Raw genomic sequence first — 24958 nt, forward strand, 5'->3', positions numbered from 1 at the left:
CTAATCAAGAAGTCCTGGCCTCCGAGATGAAGATGGAAATTGGGTGCTAAAAATAACATCAAAATAGGACCAGCAGATGGCATAATGGCTTTGTCATTGGACTCCCATGTAGTCGACCACGGTTTGAGTCCTGGACCTGTTGGCTTAAACTCATGTTGGGAGTGTGTGCATGCATGCATGCCCAAGATCCCAAGAGGAGAGTACAGAGAAGGGATTGTGGAGTGACCATCCCCTATGGGGGGGTTGAGTTCTCACTTTCTGTCTCTCTGTCTCTCTCTGTCTTTCTGGTGAGTGCACTCGCCCTATAGCAAAATCCTCTCCAAATAAATAAATAATAACATCAAAATAGGAGAGAGATTTCTGGTGGAAAAATCCTCCTTCCCACAGAAATCCTGCAAATCAAATGCCACACCCATTACTCAAGGGCAAGGATTCTAAATTGGGCAAGAGGTTCTATACACTTAGAAAACAGCAACTTACAGAACATATACTAATTGTCCACATTTGTGAGAGTACAAGGTGATTTTGCAGTACAGGAATACAATGTGTAGTTACCAATTCAGGATAATTATCATACCTTTCTTCTCAATCATTTGTCATTATTTGTGTTGGGAACTTTCAAAATCCTCTTTTAGTTACTTTGAGAATACAGCAAGTTATTGTTATTAATGTTCTCCCCACTGTATCATGGCACTATAAATTACATCTCCTATCTATCTGCAATTTTATTTTCATTAATCAACATCTTTCTATCCTTATCCCCATACTTCCCAATCTCTAGCAGTCATTCTTCATTCCTATACCTTGATGAGAACTTTATTTTTTCAATTTCTACATATGAAGGAGAACAAGTGGTATTTCTCTTTCTGTGCATGACTTATTTCACTTAACATAAGGTCTTCTAGGCTTGCCCATTTGACATTAAATGACAAGATATTATCTTTTTTAATGGCTAAGCAGTATTACTTTATACCGCATTTCTTTTATCTCCGCTTGTCAATTGATAGACACTGGTGGTTTCTATGTCTTGGTTATTGTGAATAGTGCTGTATTAAACATTGGGGTACAGATGTCTTTGTAACATGCTGACTTACTGTACTTTGGGTATATACCTACTAGTGGGATTGCTAGATCATATGGAAGTTCTGTTTTAGTTTTTTGAGGAATTTTTCTCTCCATCCTTACTAGCAGTTTTTTTTTTTTTTTGTCTTTTTGATAATAGCCATTCTAACTGGATGAAATGGTATCTCAATATGGTTTGATTTACATTTCCCTAGTGATTAGTTATATTGAGTGTTTTTTCATCTTTGTTTGCCATTTGTCAGTCTTTTTTTGAGAATTGTTTATTCTGTTTATTTGCTTGTTTTAAAATTGTGTTATTTGTCATTTTTCTACTGAATTGAATTTCTTGTATATTTTGGTTATTCATACCTTGTCAAATAAATTTTGCAGATATTTCCTTCCAATCTGTTTATTCTTATCACTCTAATGACTGTTTCCTTTGCAAATTACAGAAAATTTTGAAGTTAAGTGATTACAAATGTAATAAAATAATAATCACCATTTTATTTGAAGAACATAGTGTTTCTGACTTTCTAGAATATTGTCAGTATGAGTATCCATTGCATTCTGTTCCTTTCAGATTGTAGAACACTAACTTGTGTTTCAGTAAATCAGTACAGCCATATAGAAAGTAGCAAATGCTACCCAGGGGGAAAAATCATAATAGGAAAGTAAAAGAATCCAAGCCAAAAAAAAACAAAATCTAGCATTGAGCATTATGGAAAAAAAAAATACAAATTGATTTTCTTTTTATAAAAGTTTTTAAAAATTTTTTAGGATTTTGCTATGGGGCATATGCACTTGCTGGAGAGAGAGAGAAATAGAGGGAAAGCAAGAAATCATTCCCTGGGGGAATGACCATGCTCCAATTCCTTTTCCTCCATTCTCTCGAAATTCTGGGCATGCACAGACATGCACCCAGCGTGTGATTTTCAAGTTGCTGGGTCCAGGACTCAAATTGTGGTTAGCCATGTGGGAATCCAATGTCTCGACCACTGTTTCACCTGCTGGCCCCCTACAAATTGATTTTCAACAGTGACTATAAAATATTAAGTTAAAAGTCACAAAAAAAATTTGAGGAGAAATGGAAATAAACTTTAAGGAATTCTGTGTACTAGAGATATCTTTAAAATAAATAAGAAAAATTTCCAAGAATAAAGATATAGGTAAGAAATAGGATGTTATACCATATGTGCCTTCGACAAGTTGGTAATATTTGGGACATTTATACTTTTGACAATATCTTCTACTTGGAAATTTGGATAAACTTATTCATGAAAAAATGTAAAATTCCAGCCTCTGAAAACATAAGGAAACAGAAAAGGTCAAAAGATGAAAATGAACTTGATGTATTTAAGGAACAAAATAAAAGCAGTGTGACTGGAAGGTAGTCAGCAAGAGGAGAGTTGTTGAAAATTAGATGGGAGAGATAGGCTGTGGTCAAGTCATAATGATAAAAGAACTTGGCCACAGTTAGGAAATTACCACTTTATTCTAATGCAATGGAAAGGACTTGGAAGTTTCAGGCAGAAGAGTAAAATGATCTAATTTAAATTTTTTTTTCTATTTATCTAAGACAACATTGCTCAGTCTTAGTTTTATGAAGCAGTATTGTCATCTCTGAGTCATGTTGCCTTCCTTTTAGAATTATTTTATTTAACTTTATTTATTTATTTTAATTTAGCTATAGAAGGACAGAGTGAGAGAGACGGAAAGTGAGAAAGCAAGCCACCAGGTTTGGGACTTGAACCACAGTCGGCCATGTGGGAGTCCAGTGACCTTAACCACCACACCACCTGCTGGCCCCATGTTATCTTTCTTTTAAACATGAGTATATGTTTCTTACTGTTTGCTGTATGGATAGCACATAATCAAAACTTAAAAGCTGAATCATCCTGTGGACTAGAATGAGTTTCTCTCTTTTATTAAACAAATGCATATTTTACTTCAGTTTGAAAAAACAAATATGACTAATTGAATAATGTCACAACCAAATAATCCAAATAAAAACTTTTGCATTTTATTATTTTTTATATTATTTATTTTGTCCCACCTACTCCCACTCTCCTGGTATCTGTAATTGCTTTCCATTCTTTTTTTTTTTTTCTCCCACATTTTATTGGTTAACAAAATATCTTAATTGATCTAACTACTTTCAATATCAAGTTCAACTAATATATCAATATCTGTGTGCAAATATTTGGCTATAGGCACAAAATTGTGGGTAGAATGAATATACTATAAAATAGCACCTAGCTGAGAAGATATAGCTTACTGTGGTCACTAAATAGGAATTTTTAATATGTTTTTTTAATTTCAAAAAAGGCAATTTTAGCTTTAATAAATCAAATTTTAAAAAATGTTGAGAGAACTTTGCTTAAGACTTAAAGCCAGGAAGCAGATTAGGATTCTGTTCAAATAGTAGTTGCCTAGATCTGTTGACAATTCAAGAGAAGAAAAAAATCCTTATCTCTGGACTACAAAGCATAGGAAAAGATCAATATTGTTTTAGTCAAAAGCCATAAAATTCTGTTTCATCAGCTTAGTTTCATGCGCCCTAATCTAACCTCTATTGTGATCCAAGCTTTCCGTTTAAATTCTGGAAGATAATGCTCAACTCTGGGTTTGTTCCTACCATTAAGCTGGCCCTTTTCTTATTTCTGTGTGTCTGACTTTAGTTTTCCTGATATAACACTCTCTTCAGAACTTCTTGGAGAACTGGTCTGGTGTTGATATATTCTTTCAGCTTTTGTTTATCTGAGAATGTTCTTGCCTTCTCTTCCCATAAGAAGGATAATCTTGCTGGGTATAGTATTCTTAATTGAAATTGTTTTTCACTAAACATTTGGAATATATTTTCCCATTCTTTCCTGGCTCGCATTGTTTCTGATGAGAGGTCTGCTGTTAGTCTAATGGAATATCCTTTGTAGGTAACTTGTCATTTCTCTCTTGCCAGTCTTAGCACCTTGCCTTTCTCTATGGTTTTGGTCAATCTGGCTTTCATGTGTCTTTGAGAAGATCTTCGGTTGATTCTATTTGGGGTCCTGTGTATTTCTTGGGTCCGGATCTTTGAATGCCTCTCTAGGTTTGAAAAGTTTTCTTGTAGGATTTCATGGAATAGATTATCAATGTCTTTATTAGTCTCTTCACCTTCTGGGATACCAATTATCCAGATTTTTGGACCTTTGATGGTATCTAGTATTTCTCATATATTATTCTCATTTTTGGTCTATTTTCTCATTCTTTGTGTTGGAATTTTTTTCAGGCCAGTGATTCTGTTTTCTACATCTGAGTTTCAATCTTCTGTATGATCTAGTCTGCTTTTAATACTTTCAAGGGAGGTTTTGATTTCCTGTATTATAGCCTTCATCTCTAACAGTTCTGTTTGATTCTTTTTTATGGTGTGTATTTCCTCTTTAAGATCATGCAAGAACTTCCTCACCTCCTGGAACTCCTCAGCTCTATTCTCCTGCTTCTTCTGGAGTTCATTGTCTCTCTTCTCTTGTGTCTCTGTTAACTTTGTCACTATGAATATTCTAAATTCTTTATTAGACATTTTCATGATTTCCACTGAACTGTCTGTGGATGAAGAGGAGTTATTCTTTTCCCCTGGAGGAGAGGTATTATCTTGCTTTCCCATATTTCTTGTGACCCTGCAGTGATTTCTAGTCATCTGATGGATGGTGGGTTTCTTCCTAATTCTTGAAATTCAATTTGAGTGTTCAAGAGCGTGCAGGAGGAGGTATTCTGCAATCTCTTTGCAGTTCTCTTTTTATCCCTTTGTGCAGCAAATTCAGTGGATATTGAGGAATATGTTAACCCTAATAGTATTTGGTTGTTTGGCTATGGTCCCCTTAGATTTGTCTAGACACTCAGTGAATGGAGATTGAGCAGCAAAGTGATGAGGTAAAAGAAAAAGAGGAAGAAAACAGAGAGAAAGAGAGAGGCAAAAATAAAACTAAGAAAGAGAGAGAAAAAGAAAAAAGAACAACCAAAAAATTTATTTTTTTCATTAAAAAGACAAAAAATAAAAACCACATAGCATGCGAGCACGCTGTGTGAAATGACTAGTTTTCAGCAGCAGTGGAGGAGTCTTCTGCCTCTCCTAGAGAGAAGGGGTAAAGGGGATTATTAGCAAAATAAAGGGGGATCTGAAAACCAAGAGAATACTTTACCTTAAAATGTTTTAAAAGGTAAAATTACCAAAAAATGAGAAGAGAGAGAGAGACAGGGAGAAGGATAGAGGGGTGCCCTACCACTTGAGACTGGGGCGGGGGGGCTGGAGGCTGAATTATCAGTAGAAAAATCTTCATTTCTCTTGTTCCCTGAAACAGCTAGTTCTCAGCAGCAATGGAGGAGTCTTCTGAAGGCCTGCCCCTTGCCTCTCTACTTAAGACTAGGGGGCTGAGGCTGAATTATCAGTAGAAAAATCTTTATTTCTCTTATTCCCTGAAATTACTAGTTCTCAGAAGCAATGGAGGAGTCTTCCCAAATAAAAACATTTTAAAATATCCTCGAAAATTGGTTATTTGACTGGATCTTTTAAGAAAAGTCTTTTACTAATGTAATTTTTCAATAATTATGTATAGACTTTGTTTAAAATGGCTTACTTAAAAATTGTTGTTTGATTAATTTTTCATAGGTATAACATTGTCAAATGCAATGGTAAATGCAGGTTTGACCTCCTTTAAGAAAATAGAAGAAACAGATGCACGAGAACTGGAACTGGTATTTAGTATAGACTTATTTGTAAATGTTACCTGAATTCTATCTAAATTCTAAAGCCTAACTTTCATATCTTTATTTTTAAATTATTTTCCTTTTCATAGTCATAGATATTTTAATTGATCAAGATTCTTGATGATAGGGAACCAGCAGTTAGCATAATGGCTATGTCGCTGGACTCCCACGTAGTCGACCACGGTTCGCGTCCCGGACCCGGTGGCTTAAAACTCACGCCGGGCACGTGTGCGTGTGTGCCCAAGATCCCGAGAGGAGAATGGAGGAGAAGGGATTGTGGCGTGACCATCCCCCCTGGGGGGTGATTTCCCGCTTTCTGTCTCTATGTCTCTCTCTGTCTGTCTGGCGAGTGCACACGCCCTATAGCAAAAAAAAACCTCTCCAAAAAAAGAGAAAAAAAGGGAAAAAAAAAGATTCTTGATGATAAACATTAAAACTATTGATTCTGGGACCAGCAGATGGTGTAGAGGTTATGGTGCTGGACTTCCACCTGGCTGACCACGGCTCCAGTCCCAGACCCAGTGGCTTGAAAATCACACCAGGCACATATGTGTGTGTGTCCAAGATTTTGGGAGGAGAATAGAGAGAAAGGATTATAGTGTGGCTATCTCTGGGGGATGATTTCTCACTTTCCCTTTTACTGTGTTTGTTTCTCTCCTTGTCTCAGTGAGTGCACATGCCCTAAGGCAAAAACCTCTTAAAAAAAAAAAAACTATTGGTTCTAAAAAATTAATAAAAGAATTTTAAGTGTTGTGGTAAGAATATAATGATATAAATGTTTTTAGATTTTAAATAGACATCCCCCCTTTGGAACCCAGATAAAAGAAACTGTAGTGCATCTACCAAAATATGAACTTGAAGTGGAACAGGTAAGTATTTTCTGTCTCTTAAATATTTTTTATGTTTTCAGAAATAAAAGTATACATAACTGGCTTCAAGTTGCGTATGAGAAGTAAGGTTATTTTAAAATACTTTTTATCCTTCTTTTTTAAAGATTGCAAGATATGGTGATACCATGGCGGAAATATTAGTGACTGTTATATTAAGAAACTTTGAACAGCTACAAACTAAAAGGACAGCTCCAGATTCTCACTATGTTACATTAATCATAGGTGATGCAGATAATCAAGTGGTTTTTAAACACAAAATTATGTAAGTGTGAAATTTCTGATTTTATTTCTAAGCATATACTAAAACATAAAAAATCTTTTGGAAAAAAGTACTAAGATCACTTTGGGATCAATTAAATTATAATTTCCTGAGACAATAATGGAGATCGTTTTTCTGTCAAAGAAGGTATTTGCATTGGGTCTGTTGTTTTAGATTGTTGTATTTAATATTCAAATAATCAAAGACAAAAGCCTATCAGAATTATCTGAAACAAGTGAATAGGTGAAGTTCAGAATTACTTTCTTATTTTACTACTTTTCTCTTGGTACTCATGGCCGTATTACTCTTTGGATACAGTCTTTCTACCACTCACCTCAAAATGTATTTTCTTTGTTTCTTTTCTTTTTCTTTTTTCTTTTTTCTTTTTTTTTTTTTTTACAGAGTGATTTTTGCTATAGAGTGAGATAGCTCGCTGTAGAGACAGAGAAACAGAAAGCAAGAAATCACCCCCCAGGGAGGATGACCATGCTGCAATCCCTCCTGCTGTATTCTCCTTTCAAAATCTTGGGCACACACACACACACACACACACACATATGTCTTGCATGAGTTTTAAGCCACTGTGTCCTGGACTTGAACCATGGTTGACGTAACCATTATTGACATCTGCTGGTTCCTCAAAATATGTTTTCTAATTCCAAATTAAAGTCTAACAAATTACTGTAGCTCCATTATAGGATCTAGGCAAACAGATCAAATACATAAAGGAGGTATCCTCCTTTTTACCTATTTTTCTAGCATGTCATTTTATAACTCATGTTTTAGTACTTTTCCTAATACTATTGTTTTCTCCCAGGATATCATAGACTATTATAGCTATAGCCAGTATTTTCTGAGCACTTAGTAGGTTTCAAGTATTGAATTATTTGATATTTGTACAAGACAGATGCTGTGATCATCTGCATTTTGAAGAGAAGGAAATTGAATAAAGAGAGTTTAATAAGTTTCGTATAACTAGTTAATAACAAAGACTAGATTTGAACACCAGCATTCTAACTCCAGAACCTATGTTCCTAACCATATTACTGTACTTGTAAATTCAGGACTACCAGTGACTCTGAAACAGGAATTTTCTAATTGTTGCCAATACCTTCCCAGAAAATCATAATGCAAAGTTCCTAAAAGCCCTGCAGTGACTGATAGTATATCCCTTTTTCTATTGATAACTGCTGTCCTGCAGTTAGCCACAGCATGCCTATAGAGAATATGCCATTGTACAAGTTTTTGTTATTGATGACTACTAAATCTAATGATAACTATGAGCATCTGAAAGTAAAATAAGTTTAATCATAAAATTGATGTTGTTGGTTTATGATGTTTTGGGAAATAAATTATTTATATCAATTTTAAAGATGTTATTAAAGTTGTTCTCTCAAGTATATGTAAGCTATATACAGTCAGTTTAAAGTAGCAGTGATTTAGGGACAAGTTCATGTGTTATGGATAGTAACTATCTATTCCAAGTGGTCCTGAAATGAGTCTATGCAACTCAGAATGAGCTGTCAGGTCAACATATAGTTAAGAAGAAAATTATGGTCAAGATAGCTCCTCTTGCCACTCACACACACATACAGCAACTATGTGAGATGAAATAATATGTTAATTTGCTTCACTATAGTAACCATTTTACTATTTATGTGTATCCCATACATCATATTGTACAACTTAAATATACACAATAAAATTTATTGCAAAGAAAAACAAGATAGCTCCATCGATATTTCATTCTCCATCCTCAGAATTTGGGGAAAGTAATTTTCAGCAATTGATTTCAGTTTACTACAATAAAGGAACTGTCTTAGGAATAATCATCCCTTGAAGATGGACATAGTATTTCATTTAGTGTCTGGGTTAGCATTTAAATTGTATATAACTATTTTTCAGGGATTCTGTTTTGCTAAGAGGTAGAACTTGGACTAAAAAGATTGATGTGAAGAGAGCTCTTAAATCCGAAGAACTTAATATAAATCTCATTAGTTCTGAATTTGGTAAGTTAATTGAAATAATGAATACATGAATACAAAGACTATAATAGCATTATTTCCTCTATGCTGATAAAGAAAAGCAATAAAAAATTATATTACTTAAGTATAGTATATTTAGACAATGTGAATACAATTTAAAGGAAGTTTCTTGTCTTTAGATATGTAAAACATAGCATGGACCAGGTAAAATAATTAAAATTTTGTGTCTTCAATTATAAATATTTAATTTTCCAAGATAGGTATATTTCTTTTTTTAAGAATTGTTTTATTTAACTTTATTTATTTATTTACTTATTTAAATATCACCATGAGAGGAACAGAGTGAGAGTGAGAGAGAGAGAGGGAGAGGGAAAGCAAGAAAGCAAGCCGCCAGGTCTGGGACCTGAACCACAGTCAGCCATGTGGGAGTCTAACACCCTTAACCACCATGCCACCTGCAGACCTGATAGTTATATTTCAATTATTGTAGGAACATTGGTTTTTATTTTTATGATGATAGTGTATACATTTTCATTTCTAATTTTCTTTAATACCTTTTAAAATATTTTAAAAAACATTTCTCCCTTGTGGCCAGCAGATGGTGTGGTGATTAAGGTGCTGAACTCCCACATGGCTGACCATGATTCCAGTCCTGGACTATGTGGCTTGCTCTTTTTTTTTCTCTCTCTCTCTCTCTCTCTCTCTCTCTCTCTCTGTCTCTTTCTCCCTGGTGAGCATATGTACCCTATGGCAAATTTTTTAAAATAATAATAATAATAACTAAAATTAAATAATTCTTTAAAAATTTTTTTTCCCTCAAAAGGCAGTGCGAGAGAAAGAGAATGAAAGAGAAAGACAAGAATCTCTAATAGGTTCACTATATCATGATCTACCCCTAGTGCCAGCCAGCTGGCAAATACAAGTATGCCTGATGTGTTCAGAGAGGTTTTGGGATCAAAAGAACTCAGGATTTAACTTGTGGATCTAGCTGTGATACTGAACACCACCACCTGGTCCTAAAGTATATTTTAATTTCCTGAAGTTCTTAGCTGTAGAAGTTATAAAAATATAAGAGATATTGGGCCAGCCAGTGGAGTGGTGGTTAAGGTCGTTGAATTCCATATGGTAGACTTCTTGGTTTGAGTCCTAGACCCAGCAGATTGAAAAATACTCTGGGCACAAGTGTGTACATGACCCAAATAGCAAGAGAATGGAAGAGAAGAGAGTGTGGTGTGGCCAACCCCCTGGGGGGTTCATTCTCATGCCAGCTCCCCCTACTCTCCAGCATGCATACATGTCCTAGAGCAAAATTTAAATTTACGTATATGATATAAAGAGGAATAAATGTATTTAAATAAACATTTTTTTTATATTCCAGTTGGACTTGATATTCAGCAGAAATTTACAGTCTTTTTCTTAGGACCCAAGAGATTTGGAAATCAAATAATAATGCAAAGAAAATCAGAAACAGAGATTTCACATTCTAAACATTCAGATAAATCTGCTGTAGCAGGACCAAATAAAGGTAAATGAGTGTAATAATTTCTATTTTATGTTAAAGCAAAGGTATGGTTAGGGAGAAGTATGAGTATTGTAGTGTTGCTATACTGTACTATCAAATTATGGATAGTCTGCAATGTGATATTTAGGTGTCATGATAATTGCATAAATAGTAAATAGTGGGGATACTCTCTTGTAGTTAATAATTGTCAGATTTGGGTGATATTTGATTACTTTTTGATATACATTTCCATATTCTAACTGTTTCATGCTTATGGCCATAGTTGGGAGAGAACAAATGATGTACAAGAATCTATGGATTTGTTGAGGCAAATCAGGATGAGAATAAATTATTTTTTTTTATTGTGGGAATTTTCAAACATGTACAAAAATAGATATATAATGAAACTTTCATGTACTCATTACCCATCTTAAAATTAACAACTCAAGGCTAATACTGTTTCATCTGTATCTCTCTTCAACTTTCCCTCTCCTCCCATATTTTGAAGCAAATCTCAGATAAGGATTATTTTTTTAAAAAATAAAGTTACAGGGACAAGTAGATGGCATAATGGTTACGTTGCTGGACTCCCATGTAGCTGACCGCAGTTTAAGGCCCAGACCCGGCGGCTTAAATCATGCTGGGCACGTGGGTGTGCATGCCCAAAATCCCAAGAGGAGAATGGAGGAGAAGGGACTATAGTGTGACCATCCCCCCAGGGAGTAATTTCTTGCTTCATTTCCTGTCTCTCTAGTGAGTGTACACACCCTATAGGAAAAATATCTAAAAATAAATAAACAAGTAAATAAATAAAACTACATTACATTGTTTTTATAAAAAATCCAGTAGAGTTAGTGTTTAAATTCCTGATTGTCTCATAAATGTTGTACACATGCCTTTTTTTTTTTTTGGAGAGGTTTTCTCTATAGGGCGCGTGTGCTCGACAGAAAGACAGAAAGACAGAGAGAGACAGAGAGATAGAAAGCAAGAAATCACCCCACCTGGGGGGATGGCCACGCCACAATCCCTTCTCCTCCATTCTCCTCTTCGGATCTTGGGCATGCATGCCTACGTGCCCAGCGTGAGTTTAAGCCGCCAGGTCCAGGACTTGAACTGCGGTCAACTACGTGGGAGTCCAGTGATATAGTCATTATGCTAACTGCTGGTCCCTAGACAGGCCATTTTAATACCATCTAGACATATCAGATTGGTTCTTAAGTTCTTTTGACTTGTTCCTAGTACATTTGACATCTTCCTTGCTGTGCAGGGCATTCTGTTGTTCTCAGTTCATCATTTATATTTCTAGCTTCAACTTGTAATACTCATTTTCTCTAAGAAGTCATGGTTTCTTTTAATGAAAGATGTTTTTTGAGGTTACAGTCTCTGTACTAGAGAAGGTTATTGATGTTGTGTGATCACATGAGGAGAAAAGAGAAAGAGAAAAGCATCCTTGATGGGGTCTTGTCACACCATGATCCCCTTTCCTCAGCCTTCTAGTTTCTCAGAATCTTGGGCATGCATTCACACAACTAGCATGTTTCAGGCCAACCTAGGCAATCTGAACCTGTAGTTGGCCTTGTTGCTTCTAGCACTGTAGTTGTCTGCTACTGACTATGCTTCCAGGCTGGATCCTATTTTTTTGTTTTGAAAGATAAGGTACTTCGTGAATTTATACAAACCAAAACCAGGGCTACAGGATTTATCCTAAAATTCATCTGTATCTCCTTTCTATCTTGCTGAGAATTTTGATTCTCAATGACTCCAAAATGATAGAATGCCGCCAGCTGGATACATATATATGTTTTATTTGTTTGTTTGTCTCATTTTATTTCATGTTATTAGGCATGATTTTTAAAAGTTAATTTTGCAGGGCTGACAAGTGGTATGGTGTTTAAGGTGCTAGACTCCCACATGACCAACTGTGGTTTGAGTCCTGGACCTGGCAGCTTGCTTTCTCACTTACCTTCTCTTTCTCTGGTGAGTGTATATCCTTTGACAAAAAAAAAAAAAAAATTAAGAAAAGAATGAAGAAACAAACAAACAAAATATGGCTGAGTACATTCCAAAATAGTGAAATACATCAACACAAATTAATTAATTCAGAATTTTAGCAAACCCCAAGCAGAGGTAAATACACAAAAACATGCTTCTGAGCATGTTGTAGCAAAATTACTATCTTTTTTTTTTCTTTTTCTTTTTAAGATTTTTGTCATAGGGTGTGTGTACTTGTTAGACAGAGATGAAGAGAGAAAAGTGAGAAGTTAACCCCCACCCCAGGGGTGATTGAAGTTAAGAACTAGTTGGGTAGATTTAACAATATATTGGATATAACCAAAGGGTTTATGAGCCATAAAACCTCTCAATAGAAAATATTCAAACTGAAACTCAGAGATAAGAGAATGGAAAGAGCACAAAAGAAAATAATACTTAAAAGACCCTCAGGGCGGTTGGCCATGCTGCAATCCCCTATCCTCTATTCTCCTCTCAGGATTTCGGGCATGCACACAGGTATGTCTGGCATGATTCTCAAGTCACTGGGTCTGAAACTTGAAGCAGAAGATTCTCCCACCTTACCCACCACACCCCCTACTGGCTGTACTTTTGATTTTTTTTTTTTTTTTGAGATTTTTGCCATAGGGCATGTGTCCTTGCCAGAGAGACAGAAAACAAGAAGTCACCCCACCCTGTGGGGTGGGGGTGACCACAATATCCCTTCTCCTCCATTTTCCTCTCAGGATTCTGGGAAAACACATACATGATCCTGGTCCAAGACTCGAACTACAGTCAGCCATGTGGGAGTCCAGCCCCTTAACCACCACGTCATCTGCTGGTCTCCATTTATATTTTCTAAGTAACATTTCTTTTTTTTATTTTTTTTTTTTTTTTTTTTTTTGAGAGGTTTTTGCTATAGGGTTCATGCGCTTGTCAGAAAGACAGAGAGACAGAAAGCGAGAAATAACAACCCTCCCCCCCCCCACCAGGAGGCGGGATGGCCATGCCACAATCTCTTCTTCTCCATTCTCCTCTCAGGATCTTGGGCATACACACACATGCACCCGGCATGAGTTTAAGCCACCGGGTTTGGGACTTGAATCGCAGTCGACTACATGGGAGTCCAGTGACATAGTCATTACGCCAGTTGCTGCTCCCCTAAGTACCATTTCTAACAGGAATATAGCACAAAGTTTTTGTCATTTATGTAATATTCATTTGCTGTTATTCTAAGCAAACTTGTGTTCGGTTATCATTCCTGATAAGACCTGTCAACTATACTTTAAAATTTGGAAGAACTCTTAAAATTTCTAATGTTAAACTCTCAGAGCATATTACTTAATTTTCACCACTAGGAGCAAATGTGTGCATTCATTGTCCACCATCTTGTGGCAGTGTGTAGAAATGCATCTTTTTAGAAGTGCTTGGATGAGGAGATAATGACTAAAGGATATAGAAACGCAGTAAATGGGTGTGAATACCAGATATAGTGTGTGTGAAAGAGGAGGGTCTGAGGAAGGACATTTAGAAGAAAAATAGAGAGGCAAAGCATTAATGAGACAAAGAAATGTGGTATTATCTGTTGAGAATATTTTATAGTTTTATCAACTGGACTAGGGAGAAATGTTCACATGTTGAAATATTCACTTTGTAAGCTAAATAATGTGATTGAATGTATAAAAGAAAATGAAATAAAAAATGTAAATTTAAAAAAAAGCAATTCCTTATCTCTTATAGCAAAGCAACAATTAGCAAGATCTTTCTTCCTAGTATTTTTACTCCAAAAGCAATAGGTTCCTGCTCTAAATAAATTAAATGAATCCTGGGACCAGCAGATAGCATAGTGGTTACGTCACTGCTGGGCGCCTGTGCGTACCCAAGATCTCAAAAGGAGAATGGAAGAGAAGGGATTGCATGTGGCCATCCACCCTGGGGAGTGATTTTCTGTCTCTCTGTCTCTCTGTCTCTCCGGCAAGTGCATGTGCCTTATAGCAAAAAATCTCTCTTGAAAATAAATAAAACTAATTAAATTAATACTTTGAGGAGAACTAAAGCATTTGGTAGAATTTGGAAGGCAAACTTGTTGAAAGATCAGTTTCTGGAATTAGATTACCTTAGTTAGGTCTTGGATTTGCTACTTTACTAATAACGCAGTCTATTTGACATATTACTTAACCTCTGTATGAATTAATTTTATCATATGTAAAGTGGAAATATAGGAGGACTACTTTATAGGCAGAAAGCTGAGGATGACCAGACATTTGAGAAAAATGTGGAGCACAGGAAAATCCAAAATAAACTAACAAAAAGTGGGTTAAACAGCCATAGGATAATTCAGGAATATAATGAAATTTTAATTAGTAACATCAGAGAAATTAAATATTAAGTGGCAACCATAAAATGGGATAAGATATCATTTTTAAAAAAAGAGCAGGCTTAGGGAAGTTAAAACTGAGTAAAAAAAAAAAAAAAAAAAAAAAAAAAAAAAAAAAAAAAAAAAAACCAAATAAACAAAAACCAGTAGGCTAGAAGATGAAGTCAGTACAATCTAAATGAAAGCAGAAAGCCAAGGAGCCAGAAACTATAAGAGGAGAGGAGGTCAATCTAGGAGCCTAATATCTGACTAATAAGTGTCCTGGAAAGAAAGGACAAACAAATCAGCAGAAATAATTTGGAAAAATCTTCTAGACCTGAAAATTTTCTAGGCCTAAGGCATTTAGCTGTATATCAAAAAGGCTAAACAAATACTATAGCCTGCAGCTACACCTGAAAGGGGAAAAATGAAAAGTCCATATTTTGCTGGAAGCAGAGATGAAGATGAAACTGTTGTAGCCTCATGCAAGATAGGAACCTCCTGCAAGGTAAAGAGGCAGATGAGAAAGGGCCTCTGACAGCCCCTCACAAGACTGCTGTTCGTACCACGTTCCAAGGAAGAGCATGGCATTCTGCCAGCAGTGGCTCTTTACCTGTGTGGTCTGTGTGGAGACGTAGGCTTGGGTGGAGCAGTTCTACATATGTGGCATAGATTGCTTTCTCTACCACTACAGTCTCATGCCTTCTCTTTTACTTGCTAAGCATAAGCTGCACAGTCCTTTAGTGTCTCCAATGTGCTGTCGTATGTGCCTTATAATAGAGCTTTAGCATATATCATCCCTCTGTCTAAAACACTCTTTATCCTACCTCTTTCTTAACTCACCATTTTTTCAGTCCTCAGCCCAATTGTTACTCCTTGGAGAAGTAACATCTTCCAAAACATTTATTGACCAAGACAGTTCCTTGTTATCACATTGCATGGTGTGCCCTTTCTTCACAGCACTCAGAACATTTTTAGTTTTATAGTTATTTATATAATTTTTAATGAATATAGTAGTAGAGATATACATCCATTAATATATTAGTTTATCACTTAACAATTTAAAATGCCTTTACAGAATTTCATTTTATATTTTTCTGTTAGGTAAACAGAACAGGTATTATTTAAACCCTTGTTTGTTTGTTGCAGATAGAGTCCATACGAGAATTCACGTGTGTGTGTTTATTTTTACTCTAATGTGTCCTGTACTTTGTGTTTTCCTATGACTTTTCTATAAATACATAAAATATAAGGCAACTTAGAGTAAGTGAGAGGCACAAAGAAAATACCATAGAGTCTCAGAGAAGAGAGAAATAAATTCAGATGTTCTATCAATAGATCTCTATGATAGAGATACTATTTGAGTTGGCCTTGAAAGTTGATAGTCTTCTGATAGACACAGAAGTGAAGGTTGTCTTCTTTTTAAAAAATAATTATTTAATTCCATTTGTTTTTGTTATTATTTTTTTAATTTGACCGGAGAGAGACAAAGAGAACACAAAAGAGAAAGTAAGCAAGCAAGCCTCGAGGTCCAGGACTCCAACCGTGGTGGGCCCTGTGGGAATCCAGCGTCATAGAAAGGCATGGAGACTATTTGAAGAATGGTAATCAAATATATTTTGATGGTTGTAGGGTTAATATGAGTGCTTGAAAGGGATACTAGAATTAGATGGTATAGGGCCTTGAATATGGAATTAAGTTTGGTGGAAGTAGGAAGTAACTAACATTTCTAAGTGGGCAAATGATTTGATAAGAGTTAAATTTTGGAAGATGAATTAAGCAACAATGTATAGAATAAATTGTACCAGTAAATTGGAGGACTGTTTCAAAGGAAACTGTTACAATGTAAGAGGTAATGAGATCTGACTTGGGGCAAAACTTTTCAACCAGAAATTCATGGCACATTTTACAAAGTGTAACACTAAGGCCATTCAGCCAAAGACCTTTCGGAACACACTTGCATTTGAGGAGAGTTAGGTTCATTTAATGTGCTGCAGTAAATGAGAGTGCACCAACAGAACTGTGATTCATCTTGGAGTTGGGAGAAGCTTATTATACAGGGTTTCAGCTTGTGCTGGGTGACTATTAAGAGGGTTTAGGGAAAGCAGATGCCACTTCAACAGTGAGTACTCTCAGAAAGTAAAATATTGACTATTTTGGTATATTTTATTTTGGAGGTGGGACAGTTAAAGAAATAGCAGTCATCTGTGTTAGCCAGAAGAGGGGGATGTTTTGTTATTTTTGTGGTTCTTGACTGTTTTTGTTTCTAGTTTAAAAAAATAACTACATAGTAGTTTTATCTCTGTCTTATAGCATAGTCACAGAGTAGCCTTATTTGAATATTGTTTATGTTGAAAACAGTGTGGTTAGCTGTCAGCTTCCAGCTGCTAGGAATTTTTTTAGTTTATTTGTACCCAATATTTTGATATACAAAGATCTCAAAGCAACCACTTAGTTGCTTCATATGGTGAAGTATATGAGTTATCCATTTATCTCAGGCTGATACACATATCCTGTATTATCATTGTCTAGATACACCATGACTAATAAAAAGTTGATTAAGGGGGCCAGCAGGTGGTGTTAAGGCACTAGACTCCCACATGGGGTACCACAGTTCAAATCCCAGACCTAGTGGCTTGCTTTCTTTCTCTCTTTATCTCTAATGAGTGTGCATGCCCTATAGCAAATTAATAATAATAATAATTAATAAAATTAAATAAATAATTATTAAAAGGTTGATTTAGGAATGACGTTGAAAATGAAGACTGAAGGACCAAGAAAGACTTTAAAGGTTTTCAGAGTTCCCCACTATTTCCAACATTTTCAGTTCACTTAAAATCTATGCTCTAGCAAAAAATAACTGATTCCTACAGAAGGTGATTTGCTGCGTTTGGATTTTATGCCTTTTACCTGGAATATCTCCCCTGTTCCCTTTCTTCTGTCCACATCCTGTCTATCCTTCAAGGGCCAATTCAAATATCTTACTACTGAGAGCTAAGACCACGAAAAAGCCTATCTAAAATAAAGTAAGTGAAGAAAAGTTAAGTAATTGGGTATATTAATTCTAGCTTAAAGGAGTAAAACTGGAAAAAATCTCTTCTTTTTATGAATTCATTTAGCATATTTCTTATATCCCTAATATATTTATTTCTAACATATATATTATGTTAAATCATTATATTAAATTAAATATATGTTGTATCCTATCTACTAACTGCTTTTAGTGATTGCATTTCTAACATATATATTATATTAAATAATTACATTATATTAAATATATGTGGTAACTGCTTTTAGTGGTGCCATCAAAACTAGAAAGATTTGCTATTTTCCAGGTTCTTCAGGCCTAAGAATTAAGCAGGAGGGAACCAGCAATTAGTGTAATGGCTATGTCGCTGGACTCCCACGTAGTCGACCACGGTTCGTGTCCTGGACCCGGTGGCTTAAAACTCACGCCGGGCGCGTGTGCGTGCGTGCCCAAGATCCCGAGAGGAGAATGGAGGAGAAGGGATTGCAGCGTGACCATCCCCCCTGGGGGGTGATTTCTCGCTTTCTGTCTCTATGTCTCTCTCTGTCTGTCTGGCGAGCGCACGCGCCCTACAGTGAAAATCTCTCAAAAAAAAAAAAAAAAAAGAATTAAGCAGGAGTATTGAAACTCTACCCTCATTCTTACCTCATCCAGCACTAAAGTGACTGATATGCTTCCATAGTGGCCCTGTTTATATAGGAAGGCTGAGAGAAGCTTATAGATAATTATATATTCCTTTGTAAAAAGCTAGAAATTGGGGCTAAGCATGGGGAAGGGACCAACTTATCAAAAATGACTTTTAAAAATTACATTTGAGGAAGTATGTTAGCATTTGAGGAAGTATGAAAACCATAATCTTTTTGTACTGTCTGAAAGAAAAGAGCCTGGATAAAAATTAATTATATTGAGCACACAATAATAGATTTAGCAGTAAGTTTGTTTTTCTTATATTATTTTAGGAATGACTGTCTGCAAAAAACCTGGAAACCGAGAATGCAACCATCATTGTAAAAATAAACAGACATGCGGACATGACTGCTGTGAGTGCCATGAAATAGGCATTAAAAATTGAAAGGTTGGGACCAGCAGACGGTGTAGTGGTTATGTCACTGGACTCCAACATAGCTGACCGCAGTTCAAGTTCCAGACCCGGTGGCTTCAAATTCACACAGGCGCATGTGCATGTGTGCCCAATATTCCAGGAAGAGAATGGAGAAGGGATTGTGGTCTGGCCATCCCCCCTAGGGGTTGATTTCTTGCTTTCTGTGTCTCTGGCAAGTGCACGCACCCTATAGCCAAAATCTCTTTCCTCCCCCCAACAAAAAAAGTTGGAAGATCTGGGACCAGCAAATGGTGAACTGGTTATGTCGCTGGACTCCCACATAGTCAACCATGTTTTGAATCCCAGACCCAGTCGCTTAAAACTCACACTGGGCGTGTGTGCACGTGTAGCCAAATTTTCAAGAAGAGAATGGAGGAGAAGGGATTGCGGCACAGCCATCTCTTCTGGGGGGTCATTTCTTGCCTTCTGTCTCTCTGCCTTTCTCTGTCTCTCCAGTGAGCGTACACTTCTATGGCAAAAATCTCTCTAAAAAAAAAAAAAAAAGAAAGGTCTTGAGGCTAGTAGGTGGTATTGTGATTAAGGTGCTGGATTCCTATGTGGCCAACAGTGGTTCGAGTCCTGAACCTGGGTGCTTGAAAATCATACTGGGTGTGAGTGCCCATAATCCCAGGAAGAGAATGGAGGAGAAGGTATTGCAGTGTGGCAAATCTCTCTTGAAGGGTGATTTCTCACTTTCCCTCTCTCTGTCTCTCTCTGATAAGTACACACACCCTATGGCAAAAACCTAAAATAAAAAAATAGGTCTTTGATGAATAGTAACTATATTCTAATAATATAATTGCCATTTTTACATTACAAACTTTTAACTCTTAAATAATGTTCTCTCTTTTATGGGCAATATGAAAAGAAAGCAAAGAGGGGCCTATTGGTGGTATGGTGGTTAAGGTGCTGGACTCCCACATGGCCAACAGTGGTCCAACTCTCGAATCTGGTGGCTTATTTCCTCACTTTCCCTCTGTTTCTCTCTGGTGAACACTCACCCCCTATAGCAAATTTTTAAAAAAGTAATAATAATCATAAATAGAATTAAATTTAAAATTATTTGAAAAAAAGCAAAGATTAGATTTGAAATTTTGGAGAAATTTGGCTTTATATGAACACTACCTAAAGGTTAGCCTAAAGAATCCAAGTTACTTTTCATAGGTAAAACAGGAGTTGCACAGAAGTCAGAAACTAAAGAGTCAACAATTTCTTCATATTTATCTGATCTAAGAAATAGGAATGCTGTTTCAACTCTTCCTCCGGTTAAACGTCTCAAGGTTAGTTCTAATACTATGTGTCCTTTTGCTCTGTAATTTAATGCATGTCAATATTATTTGTTCTATGTATTAACTAGGTATGTTTCCACAGTGTAGTTTTTTTTTTAAAATTTAATTGACATATAATGTTAGTACTGTCTATGGGATATAATGTGATGTTTTGATGCTTGTATGTATGGTGTTAATGGCTAATCAGGATAATTAGCATACCCATCACCTCAAACGTTCATCATTTCTTTGTGGTAAAAACATTAAAAGTCTTCTAGCTGTATAGAATACATTATTTTGAACTGTAGTCACCCTACTGAACAATAGGACTTATTTCTCCTAGCTCATTGTAACTTTGAAGCCATTGACCAACCTTTCTCGCATTCCCTGCTCCCCTCTCCTCTCCAGTCTGATAGCAACTATTCTACCCTACTTCTATGACATCAACTTTATTAGATTCCACATGAATATGATCATTTGTCTTTCTGTGTCTGGCTTATTTCATATAACATAATGTCTTCTAGATTCATCTATGTTAATATCAAATGAAATTATTTCTTCTACTTTTATGACTGAATAGTATTATAGTGTGTGTGTGTGTTTATCCTATCTATTTATCCTTTAATGTACTTAGGTTGATTCTGTATCTTCGCTATTGTGAATAGTCCTGCAGTAAATAAGGGGATGCGGATATCTTTTTGCCATACTGATTTAATTTCCTTGACTATATACCCAGTAGCAGGATTGCTGGATCACATGATAGATCTATTCTTAATTTTTGAGGAACTTCCATACTGTTTTTCACAATAGCTCTACTTATTCACATTTCCACCAACACTGTATAAGGATTCACTTTTCTTCACATCGTTGCTAATATTTGTTGTCTTTTGCCTTTTTTTATTTTGCTTTTGTTTTTGCCATAGGGGATCTGTGCTCACCAGAGAGAGAGAAAAAGAGAAAGTGAGAAATTGCCCCCTCAAAGGGGATGGCAATACCACAATCCCTTCTCTTCTATCCTCCTTTTGGGGTTTTAGGCACACATACATATGTGCCCAGCATATTTTTCAAGCTGCCAGGTTCAGGACTTGAACCACAAAGTCAGTCATGTGGGATACAGCACCTTAACCACCACTCTGCTTACTCCCCCCCCCTTTTTTTTTGCCTTTTTGATAATTATTCTGACAGGTGTGAGGTGATATTTCATTGTGGTTTTGATTGTGCTTCCCTGAAGATTAGAAATGTTGAATATGTTTTCACATATCTATTAGCCATTTGTTTGTCTTCTTTTGAGAAATGTGTATTCAAGTCTTTTGCTATTTTTTAATTGGATTGTATGCCATTTTGCTATTAATTTTTTGAGTTCCATATGTGGTCTGGATATTACTCTTTTGTGAGATGTATGGTATGCAAATATTTTCTCCCATTTGGTAAGTTGTCTCTTCACTCTGTTAGTGGTTTTGTTTTTGTATTGTTTGGTTGATGTTTTTGTTTGTTTGTGTGATGTGTGTGTGTGTGTGTGTGTGTGTGTGTGTGTGTTTGCTGTGCAGAAACCTTTTAGTTTGATGTAATCCCACTTGTCTATTTTTACCTGTGCTTTTCAGGTCTTATCCAAAAATATCTCTGACCAGACCAATGTCAGGAAGCATTTCCCCTGCTTTCTTCTCATAGATTCATGGTTTTGGGTCTTTAACTCATTGTGAGTTGACTTTTAAAAATACAGTGAGAAATAGGGGTCTAATTTGTTGATGTATAGTTATTCATAATAGTCTCTTATGATCCTTTGTATTTTGTGGTATCAGTTGTTTCTGATTCTGAATGTGGATATACAATTTCCTCAGCACCATTTGTTGAAGATACCTTTGTGTGTGTTTTGGCACTTTTGTCAAAAATAAGTTGACTGTAGATGTGTAGATTTATTTCTGGGCTCTCTTCTGTTCTACTGGTCTGTGCACCTGTTTTAATGCATGTACTGTACTATTTTGGTTACTACAGCTTTGTAGTATATTTTGAAGTAAAATAGAGTGTTGTTTCCAGCTTCGTTGTTTTTTCTCAAGGTTGCACTATTTCTCAGGTATCAGGAGGGATATAACTGCTTTAGGAGGCAAAGGTACTGCTTTCTCAGGAGGCAGGGTACCTCTTCAGTTCAGTACCAGGTGGAATGGCTTGTGACTGCTCTGGGTATTATACCCCTTCAGTTTATGGCCAGAGGGACAGGACACAACAGTAGCTGGAAGAATAGATGGGGCAGCTCCACATTGGCTTGGCCTCACGGAGAAGGGTGTAATAGTAACTCCATTTGGGGTTGGCACACTGCTAGGCAGGGGTGGTTCAGTAGGAGCTAAACCTCAGTAATACAAGAGTGTTATGGCCACTTATCCTAAGAGCAAATGTGCAGGCTACAAGGTACCGACCACAGTGTCAGTTCCTCTGGGGGAACACAGGTTCTGGACTCCAGGCAGCTTTATAAACTGGGCTTAGTGCCTGTGAGAACTATGGGAGGAATCCCCGGTTGTGAGAATATAGGTTCCCAAGACTTTGAGGGCTGTTGTAGTCTTCTTGCTTACCTTGTCCCCTCAAGGAAAAGTTGTTTCTACTTTTTTTTTTTTTTTGGAGAGGTTTTCGCTATAGGGCGCGTGCGCTCGCCAGAGAGAGAGAGAGAGACATAGAAACAGAAAGCGAGAAATCACCCCCCCCAGGGGGGATGGTCACACCGCAATCCCTTCTGCTCCATTCTCCTCTCGGGATCTTGGGCACGCACGCACATGCGCCCGGCGTGAGTTTTAAGCCACCGGGTCCGGGACGTGAACCACAGTCGACTACGTGGGAGTCCAGCGACATAGCCATTACGCTAACTGCTGGTTCCCAAAAAGTCGTGCACGTTGAGAGAGACAGAGAGAGAGAGAGAGGGACTCGATGCCGCAATCCTCCAGTCTCCATAGATTTTTGCCATAGGGCGGGCGCCACCACGCCCTAGTTGTTTCTACTTTTGAGGTGATCCCAAATGGGTAATAGGGTGGTAAAGCCAGGTGTTTCTTTTCTTTTTCTTTTTTTGTAGAGAGAATTTTGCTATAGGGCACACGTTCTTGCCAGAGAGACAGAAAGCAAGAAATTACACACACACACACCCCAGGAGGGATGGTCACACTGAAATCCCTTCTTCTCCATTCTTCTCTAGGGATCTTGGACACACATGCACATGTACACGGTGTGAGTTTTAAGCAGCTGGGTAATTTGAACCATGTGGGAGTCCAGTGACATAACCATTATGCCATCTACTGGTCCCTCCTTCCATTTTCTGTGTGGCCACACTAGGTTTCTGTGCTCTACAGGATTTCTACTACTCCTTTCATATACTCTGACACTGTCCTTTAGTCATTTTCACCAAAAGGTAGTGTTTTCTTTGTTGTTTTTTGAGGTTGTTTTTCCCCCATTGTTTTGACTGTCTTTGTCAAAAGAGTTGTGGGGAGAATGAGTGCTAAGGGCTTCTAGTTGACCATCTTGCTGACATCACCACTCATGGTTTACCTTAGAATTTCTTGTGGGCATCACTATGAATGTATGACAATTCTTCATAATCAATCTATACCTCTACTTTTAGAACAGAGTTATGCAGCCCATCCCTAATGAATTTTCATTTATTTGTTTGTTTTACCAGAGAAGAGGGAAAATGAGAGGGATATGTAGCTTGACTTGGTTCAGCAACTGAAACTAAACATTTTTGCTTTTTCCTGGATCCATCTCTGCTGGACTGGATGAAAAGTCTGAAATGGATTTTGGTTCTTTTTTGCACCTAGATAAGTACTGAACAGCAGCCTCCCTTTTGAGTGATGAAGCAATGGGAGTTCCTACTGGTCTATAAGCTAGACACTAGTAGACTTACCTGAAGCCTAAGTCATCATATCCTAGAAAAGCCTCTTTCTAAGACTTTTATAAGAATGAAGATTCTAAGTCGTGAGGGTAAAACAAGGGTAATGCTGGGAAAGAGGGGGAGGCCACTACCTTCTCTGAAGTGATCATTTTTTGGTGACATAAAAAATTATTCCCTCCTCCCCTCCCTTTCATCTTCTTTTTATTTCTTCTATGTTTTTTTCTTAATTTCATTGTGAATGAACACCAAGAATATGCCAGTGTGCTAAGATATGGTGATGAATAAGAATTTTATTTTCACTCTTCATAGAATGTAGAGCATAATGAAAGGGTACAAATAAGTAAACAAGCCCTTTTTTTAGAGAGAGAGAAAGAGTTTTGCTATAGGATGCATGTGCTCACTAAAGAGACAGAGAGATAGAAACAGAAAGTGAGAAGTTACTCCATGGGGGGATGGTCACACTGCGATCCCGTCTCCTCTTGGGATTTTGGGCACACATGTACATTCCCCTGACATGAGTTTTAAGCCACTGTGCCCGGGACTCAAACTGTGGTCAACTACATGGGAGTACAGCAACGTAACCATTACACCATCTGCTGGTCCCAAACAGGCCTTTTGTGGCCCTATAACGTAATGAGTGATTCTGTAACAGAAGAATAAGGCACTTGAATTTAGATAGAAAGTAACAATCAACATTTGATGGGCCAGGAAAGGATTCCTAATAGACGTGATTGAGATAAAAGGATAAGCTAAATACGGAAAGGCACCAGAATAGTTGTGAAAAGGGACAGAAAAATTTGAGACTATGCAAAAGTCCAGAGGTGAGAGAGAGAGATATCTTTAAAGAAACTGAAGTAATACAGTATATGTAGAGTAGCATTAGGAGTACAGAAGGAGAGAAGTAGGGAAA

At 36.8% G+C, this 24958-nt stretch overlaps 1 protein-coding gene across 2 annotated transcripts in view; it reads left to right on the plus strand.

Annotated features, from left to right (window-relative positions):
- HFM1 (helicase for meiosis 1) overlaps positions 1 to 24958 on the plus strand; it is a 106588-nt gene that overhangs the window by 68064 nt on the left and 13566 nt on the right. For both annotated transcript variants that reach the window (XM_006140160.2, XM_006140159.2), the window contains exons 25-31: positions 5705 to 5790; positions 6588 to 6671; positions 6797 to 6954; positions 8857 to 8960; positions 10315 to 10461; positions 18770 to 18850; positions 20077 to 20192. In XM_006140160.2, coding sequence (XP_006140222.1) covers positions 5705 to 5790; positions 6588 to 6671; positions 6797 to 6954; positions 8857 to 8960; positions 10315 to 10461; positions 18770 to 18850; positions 20077 to 20192 — 776 coding nt within the window. The remainder of the gene's footprint in view (positions 1 to 5704; positions 5791 to 6587; positions 6672 to 6796; positions 6955 to 8856; positions 8961 to 10314; positions 10462 to 18769; positions 18851 to 20076; positions 20193 to 24958) is intronic.

Source organism: Tupaia chinensis, unplaced genomic scaffold (genome assembly GCF_000334495.1).
Source record: "Tupaia chinensis unplaced genomic scaffold, TupChi_1.0 Scaffold000023_1, whole genome shotgun sequence".
Classification (NCBI taxonomy): Eukaryota; Metazoa; Chordata; class Mammalia; order Scandentia; family Tupaiidae; genus Tupaia; species Tupaia belangeri.